Source organism: Cenococcum geophilum (assembly GCF_001692895.1).
Source record: "Cenococcum geophilum 1.58 unplaced genomic scaffold K441scaffold_17, whole genome shotgun sequence".
Classification (NCBI taxonomy): domain Eukaryota; kingdom Fungi; phylum Ascomycota; class Dothideomycetes; order Gloniales; family Gloniaceae; genus Cenococcum; species Cenococcum geophilum.
In genome coordinates, this window is record NW_027137575.1 from 1,857,502 (window position 1) to 1,864,754 (window position 7,253).

General features: G+C 48.6%; 3 protein-coding genes across 3 annotated transcripts; 1 reads left to right on the forward strand and 2 right to left on the reverse strand.

Moving 5' to 3' along the window:
• The first annotated feature begins 1,020 nt into the window (after positions 1 to 1,020).
• K441DRAFT_658848 (HET-domain-containing protein) lies at positions 1,021 to 3,070 on the forward strand. The gene has a single exon (XM_067648429.1). The coding sequence runs from the start codon at positions 1,125 to 1,127 to the stop codon at positions 2,784 to 2,786; it is 1,662 nt and encodes a 553-aa protein (XP_067504918.1). The 5' UTR covers positions 1,021 to 1,124; the 3' UTR covers positions 2,787 to 3,070.
• Positions 2,792 to 3,539, reverse strand: K441DRAFT_658849 (uncharacterized protein). Its single transcript, XM_067648430.1, has 2 exons — positions 2,929 to 3,539; positions 2,792 to 2,854 (listed from the first exon to the last, which is right to left on the reverse strand). The coding sequence occupies exon 1, from the start codon at positions 3,502 to 3,504 to the stop codon at positions 2,983 to 2,985; it is 522 nt and encodes a 173-aa protein (XP_067504919.1). The 5' UTR covers positions 3,505 to 3,539; the 3' UTR covers positions 2,792 to 2,854; positions 2,929 to 2,982.
• An 815-nt stretch (positions 3,540 to 4,354) lies between these two features.
• K441DRAFT_658850 (major facilitator superfamily transporter) lies at positions 4,355 to 6,834 on the reverse strand. Its single transcript, XM_067648431.1, has 6 exons — positions 6,394 to 6,834; positions 6,253 to 6,340; positions 5,981 to 6,201; positions 5,736 to 5,920; positions 5,282 to 5,663; positions 4,355 to 5,054 (listed from the first exon to the last, which is right to left on the reverse strand). The coding sequence occupies exons 1-6, from the start codon at positions 6,573 to 6,575 to the stop codon at positions 4,670 to 4,672; spliced, it is 1,443 nt and encodes a 480-aa protein (XP_067504920.1). The 5' UTR covers positions 6,576 to 6,834; the 3' UTR covers positions 4,355 to 4,669.
• Between the last annotated feature and the right edge of the window lie 419 nt (positions 6,835 to 7,253).

Genomic DNA, 7,253 nt, shown 5'->3' on the forward strand with positions numbered 1-7,253 from the left:
TGATTACTCAACACTTGTTACGAACTGAGGACATCTGTCTAGTGAGCGAAAACAGTACACTAATATGATGGGGGGACAGGCAAACCTGGCGGAGATGTTGGTTGCATTCTGCCACAGACAACTGAAGAGATCCACAATGTCAGCTTCGGCTGACAACCCATTTTCTCTTCTCTCTAGGTTCAATCTTATGCTTCTCGAGACCTCAGATCTTCGTCTGTGCCTCCAATCAACCAGTATGTCACTAGCTAGCATGGCTTTGCAGTACAAATGGCAGTGTTGTAGAGGCTGGAGTTCATCATTGGTCAAAGGAGGTAGATATTCGATGAGGGCATGTAACTCCCCTATGCATTTGTGTTATGAGCTGAGGACATATCTTCCGACGATCGAGAACCAGACGTTGATATGAGTTCGAGGACGTGAAATTTGATGTGAGGGATAGAGAACTGCGACTTTCAGACGTTTAATAAGGCAAAGGTCGGATTGGGTTTGTAAGTTATGACAACGTAATTAGGCAGCAAGTACGGATAGTTGGAATGGCTGAAGGTTGCGCTCTGTGAAACGTGAACAAAGATTTGTATAATAATTCGTAACAATTACTTATTGCGCGTGCACTCGAAAAATGTACAGAGAGGAGTTGGTTTCATGTATAAACTGTCCAATGAGAAGAATCTGTACTGACCCACGTTAATGGTTAAAGAGATATCACCCTTGATGTTGCTCGCAAGCGGTTGAGGAAATTCTTTTACTTTGTGCAAATTGCACTTGGATTCTTCACTTCTTGGTTTTAACTTTGCTCAAGATAAAAACTAACGGCGCACGGGCCATAAAAATTACAACTTCTTTGGTTGCAATCTAATGACGCTTTTGAATCTGAACTAAAAGCCCGGCAGAAAGAACGCGTTCCTTCCCGATTTGGTAAAGTGCGCCTAGTTTTAGCGTGTTTTTTGGACGGTCAGAGGAACATCAAAATTTTGTGGCTGAAGTCAAGTTGAACTGGAATAGTCGCCTCACAATCAGATCGGAGCTTGCTGAGGTAAGAGGTTCTCTGAGGCTGCGAACGACCCCTAAACCATATTGCAAATAGATTTTTTGCAACCAGCTCTCAGATAAGTCGACGGCTCACCATGGCATTCGTAGGCCAATATCAATATTTACCTCTAAAGGACCAGGGTGAGGTCAGATTATTGCATCTCAAACCTGGCCGTCAGCAAGATAATATTCGAGTATCCATCATACATGCACAGCTGGATGACCAGCCAATTTATCAAGCCCTCTCGTACACATGGGGCGACGCTACTGTAACCACGCCGATAGCCTGTAGTGAGGTGGGCAATACGCTACCTATCACCCGGAATTGTGAGGCTGCTCTACGGAGGCTGCGTTTAGAGGGCGAGGAGAGAGTCTTGTGGGTTGATGCTATATGCATTGATCAGAGAAATGTTCAAGAGCGTAATTCTCAAGTTCGATTGATGCCCGCCATCTACCGTCAAGCGAAGAGAGTCCTAGCCTATCTTGGTGAAAAAACGAGTGATAGTGATCTTGGGATGGAGTTCATACTAGAAGACTCCCGGTGGCCCTCAGACCGACCCACTCGACCATCCGTTGGACTAGGTCCAGGTATTACATCGTCGCCACAGCAAATGGCCGTTGATAACATTCTCAAACGCCCATATTTCGAGAGAATATGGATTCTACAGGAAATAGAGCTGGCCAGAGATATTTGGATTGTTCTGGGAGACAAGGAAATAGATTGGGAGTCTTTCTCTCGAACCGTGTTTTACGTCGACACGAACAAGAAACTTAATTTCGGATCCAGTTATCGCAGCGTACTGCCAACTGTAGTCTTTTACCGGGACAAATCAACCGTCAACAAGCCTGAGACGCTATTGCAATTTCTGAACGACACACGCCAGTGCAAATCGACTGACCCGTGTGATAAGGTTTTCGCTCTCTTGAATATGTCTACGGAAAGAGATGAGCCAGCTCTTGCACCCAACTACGGCCTATCACCTAAAGAGGTCTTCACGTCCGCTGCTAGATTTTTCATAACGCGCGATAAGAACCTCGATGTCCTTTGTCATGCCCAAGCCGCACCATCTGCGTATAATGTCCCTTCATGGGTCACCGATTGGAGTATGCCCCGTGTCTCTCGGGTGCTGGGTCAGCCGAAAACGTCACCAAGGCCCTTGAAGGCCGATCGAAGCGAGATATTAGCGAGTATTGGCTTTGGTGAAGACTTTGAGACACTCGTGGTTAAAGGGAGAGCATTTGACATCGTATGTCAAGTCGGGCTCGAATACTGTACGGGAAGAGATGTATCTACGACCGTACGGCAGTGGGAAGGCATGTTACAATCTGTCCATCGATATCCATCGGCGGCCGACTTAAAGAATGCCTTCATGGATACATTAATTGCCTATCCACCCTATAAGGGTTTGAACCGATTTAGCATTTTTTACCCTGCGTGGCGCTCCGCGATGTTCGACGAACCATTCGAAAGTTCAGATTCCAACTCTGAAGGCGCTAGGGCTCTGTTCCAAGAGCATGTAAACAAAGCCTGCAATGCACGGCGCTTCTTTGTGACCGCAAAAGGATATATAGGCTTAGGGCCTCCGGAGGTGCAGGATGGAAATTTGGTAACTGTTCTGCTGGGTGGACAGGTCCCTTTTATTCTTTCTAAACAAGAAAAGTTCCGGCTTGTGGGTGAGTGCTATGTACATGGGCTAATGGACGGAGAGGCGTTTAGTGAGGACGGTGTTGAGATAGATGAGTTTCATATCAAGTAGAATTGTTGGCCTATTATCCGGACGATATAGCACAGTTGACGAATTTTCTTTACATTTTCTGTTGGGTTCTGCAACGATGCCATTCTTGACCGTAAATAATCTCTCGGGATTCCAAAAATTCAAAAACAATACGCAAGCTCACCTGAAAAATGGCCCTTCCGCATCAAAATGGCACTCCACACCCCAGACCTCCCTCTCATTTTCTCCCCTTCCCCTTATCCCAGCATGCTGCACAAACCTCACAATGCATCCTCTCCTTTGCCCCCCTTTTGGCCCCAAGACAAGCCTTGCACTTCACATACACTATTCCGAACTTCGCCCACGTCTCGCCCCTCTTGTACCTTAGCTTCGGATCCGCGCCCTCGGGTGGCCTCGTCCCACAATCGATGCAGAACCGCAGCTGGCGCTTATCCCCGTCCCTCCCCCACTGCCCCTTGCGGAAGTTATCCGCAAACTTGCCCGGGCGGCGCAGCCGCACGCAGACGGGGCAGACGAAGATGTTGAGCTCGCGTGCGGTGTCGGACTGCTCGGCGACGAGCAGCGCAGGGAGATCTGGGGCGGAGATGAGGGCGCGGAAGTGCGTGCAGGTTTGGCGGAGGTGGAAGGCGCCTGGGAAGGTGAGGTGGGATATTATTTCGAGGTGGAGCTCGGTGGGGAGGGCGAGCAGAGTGGGCTGTGGGGGTGTGGAGAGGGTGAGGCCGCTCAGGGATAGCGACATACTTCAGTCCAAGAGATCTGCCGATTGGAAGGGGGTTTATCAAGGATGGAGAAAAACTGTCGGAGCTAGCAATTGATTTGGAACTGTAGGTCTCTTGGCTCAGAAATGTCACTGGACGGAGTCACACGCAATCGGGTCAAGCCGAATCAGGTATAGGAGCTGGAGTGGCTTGAGATTGCTCCAGGAGTTAAATCAACCAAGATCCACTCCAATCCACCAATCAGAAGGCCCAATCTAAATCCACATTGAGCTTGAATCCAACAGGAGTTCCAAATAGACCCCAATTAGATCACTACTCTGTAAGTCATCGCCTTCCTGCTCACATCTCTTGAAATTTGTATTCTTCACACATTATTCACTCCAAACTCATATTTACGTTGTTAATATGCTTCATACTAACCGCATGCCATAGCGCCCGCCGTAATTTCGGATGCCCGTCTGGCGAACGCGTTATTTTGGCGTTTGGTCCAACCGCAACCCCTTTCCCTGACTTGGCACCTACCACTCTTCCGACATACCTATGATCTTCGGCACTTCGGGCCTACGCGGCCCAGACACGGCGCTAGAGGCAGAGACCTCGAAGCACTATCAAGCAGTATGGGTCTCCTTTGCGAAAGACCCTAAGAACGCGTTGAAGCAGCAGTTTGGATGGCCCCTCTATGACCCAGACTAGAATACTTTGGTCGAGCTTGGGTTCGAAGGGAACGTTAGCTGTATTCGGGCTTGGGGATGGGTTTGATTGGGAGTGCCGAATGTAATTTTACCCTTTGCGTTACGTTAATGGATATCTACTACTCCTTTGATATAAGTAGGTAGAGGTAGACGATCTTAAGTCGTGGATGGAAAGGGGACGGAAAGCAATTTCTTTTGCGCAAGGATGAGATGAAGGTGGCTAAATAGTCTATCTGATGCTGTCTTACCATCCCATAGGCCCCTAAGTCCCGCTAGCTAGTCCAGCTAGCCACCTCACCACAATTTCCAACACGGATTCATAAAGGTAATGTTGGTAGGGGGGGGGTACTTGGGCAGTCTCTTTGAGTTTGGCGACGTGCACGGGCCATCATATAGATATCTTCTCGGGCCACCGGGCCCTTTAGATCCTTCCTCATAGAGCATCATATATATCTTTTCCGCCAGCCTAGTCAGTGGTCTGACAGGTAATTTACTAGATTGTGTACAGGAAAGAGCCCACGTTCTCTCCTCTCTCCTTCTTCTGTTCCAGCCTCCGATTCTCCCTCGCCAAATACCATCGCATGCCTATACATGCCGCCGTGCTCGCAGATAGTATGGCGATCAGCGTGCCATGGCCCGGGTAGAAATGCGGTGAATCTTTTGTTAAAAACAAGAAACTGGAGAGAACGCCACCCAGATTTCCGCACGCTACTTGCATGGCAATGGCGACGGCGCGCTTTGTGCTGTTGGGTACATTATTGGAGTTCCAGGCGATGCTTTGCGGGACGTTGGGGTAGATGCCGCCAGCCGCGAGGAATGTGCCCGCGTACTTGATATGTGCGTGCGAAGAGCTGATGAGGAGGACGAAGCCGAGAATTCTGGGAGAGGATTAGCCGTGAGCCTAGAGCATGGAAGATGGAGAGGCGATAAGGAGGGGAGAGGGTGGGAGTGAGGATAGCTGTAATACAAGGTAACCTAAAAATAAGGATAGAGAATGCAAAAGCGTTAAAGGGAGGGATGAGATAAATTCCCAAGCAAAGCTAAAACAAAGTCTGTACTCGTGTACTCGTGGTGGGGAGGGTAAGATGAGATACTGAGAACTTACGCTAGCAGGTTAAAGCCGATCATATAGATACCACGTTGTCCGTGTCTGTCCGCAATGTAGCCCCCCGAAATACATAACATACACGCGACTACATATGGTGGAACCGTCATAAGCTGGGCGGTATTGTCGGTGTAGCCCAGCGTCTTGACGATGGTTGGTAGGAAAAGTGAGAATGAGTATAGAGGGGTAAAGATGCCTAGAGTGATGAACATGTGCAACCAAATCCTCCAGTCTTTTAGCGCATCCCAGAAGTACTTTATGTCGAATCCTTCAGCGGAGGAGCGGTCAGCTTCTAAACGCCGCTGTACTTCGATCCTTTCCTCCTTGGTCAGGAATTTAGCCGTGTCAGGGTAGTCATGCATTAGGAAGAACGCCGAAAAAGCTGTATGATAAGATATGTCAGTCCAATTGTAACACCTTTCAAAGGTGGATACACGACATCGCTTCGACTTACCGACAGCCAGTGTTACGGCACCTTCAATGATGAAAATCCAAGCCCATCCGCTTAGGCCGTGAGCACCATCCAACTCAACGATACCACGAGCTAGCAACCCTCCGAAAGCACCAGCGGCGGTGGCAGCTGAAAAGAAAATCGCCATCCTCAAACCGCATTCATGGCGCCGATACCACATCGTGATACTTAAAAAACATGGCGTCAGACACAAGGTATGTTATCAGCCGGTTCAGGGACAGACTTACTAGAAAGTAACACCAGGAAAGAGACCTCCTTCAGCAAGCCCAAGAGCGGCGCGGATACAGAGGAGCCCGGTGTAATTTTTGACCACGCCCATAAGGCAGCACATTGTGCCCCAGGCAATCATAATACTTGGAATCCAGATTTTGGGACGTGTGCACCTCATCATTAGGTTGGAGGGGATTTCAGCAGCAACATAGAAGGGAAAGAAGATAGCAAGCGCGACCTAGACAGCACGTCAGTGGTAAATCTAGGGGTTCTCATGGGCTAGGAATACATTATAGTCGAGTCCCTTCATTTTTAAGTCATCTTCAAGGCCAGCTAAACGTGCGTTGCCAATGTTTGTTCGATCAAGGAAACTTAGACTAGAATTATTGGTCAATCAAATGAGATGGTATAGCAAATAAGAGCGTTTTACAGGTAGAGGCCGGAGAGAAACGGGATCAGGGTGATATCAATCTTCCTGAGCAGCCGCTTGGTTGCTTTATCATCAAAACCTATGTCTGAGTCGGAATATGAGCCGTCGGCAGTAGCTCTACCAGTCTTTTCTTCTTTCGAAAGGTTGATATCCTGCATATCCGTGGCTTCTGTAAAAGCCATGGTTGGCCAGCTAGAAGCCGAATGAAAGCAATGAGCTGAGAAGTAGCAGATGTGCAAGAGGGTCAGAATATCGTCTTGTGCATTATTCTAGAGGATTAACGTAGGTTTATATTCTTGGAAATATCCAAAGTAACGTGGCAAGGTTAACTATGTCCTTGTAAAGCCTTATGAGAAGCAAGGAGGTGCACATCATTCCTGGGAATTCGATGCGTAGCCGGCCCAGGCAACTTCATATCCGAATTATGCAGTGACAGCACGGGTTAATCCTTGGCGACATGCCCAAGCCACGAGGTATCGGTTTAGAACATATTTCGGGTCCGCTGCAGTGGTTTGTGGTGGCAGGGGAGGTTGGTTACGCCGCTCCTTCTTGAAAGGAAATATACTGCCAGAGAATAGCAGCCAGCACTAGCTATCGTAATGACTGGCCGTCTTTCAGATTCTGTATTACATTATTGATGCGGGTGGCTGAAGTAGCAGGCAATTTCCGCTTATGAGTGTTCAGCGAGATCCGCCAAGGCGGGCATTTCAAGTCGATCGCTCTCTAGTGTGTCGGCCAACGTGCGGAGAGCCTGAGGGGTCCGAGTAAATTGATCACTCTGAAATGTTATCTTCGGAGACACCCTTCTCTGGAAGCCTCGAGCGTGCGAAGTTGCAGCCTCCCGAGTCCCATTCTGTAAC

Bases quoted from the DNA above. Each gene is read 5' to 3' on its own strand.
- K441DRAFT_658849 (XM_067648430.1), bottom strand. From the start codon at position 3,504: ATGTCGCTATCCCTGAGCGGCCTCACCCTCTCCACACCCCCACAGCCC.
- K441DRAFT_658848 (XM_067648429.1), top strand. From the start codon at position 1,125: ATGGCATTCGTAGGCCAATATCAATATTTACCTCTAAAGGACCAGGGT.
- K441DRAFT_658850 (XM_067648431.1), bottom strand. From the start codon at position 6,575: ATGGCTTTTACAGAAGCCACGGATATGCAGGATATCAACCTTTCGAAA. The intron at 6,341-6,393 runs GTAAAACGCTCT...CAATAATTCTAG, and splicing joins TTTCTCTCCGGCCTCTACCT to TCTAAGTTTCCTTGATCGAA. The intron at 5,055-5,281 runs GTAAGTTCTCAG...ATCCTCTCCCAG, and splicing joins ATCGGCTTTAACCTGCTAGC to AATTCTCGGCTTCGTCCTCC.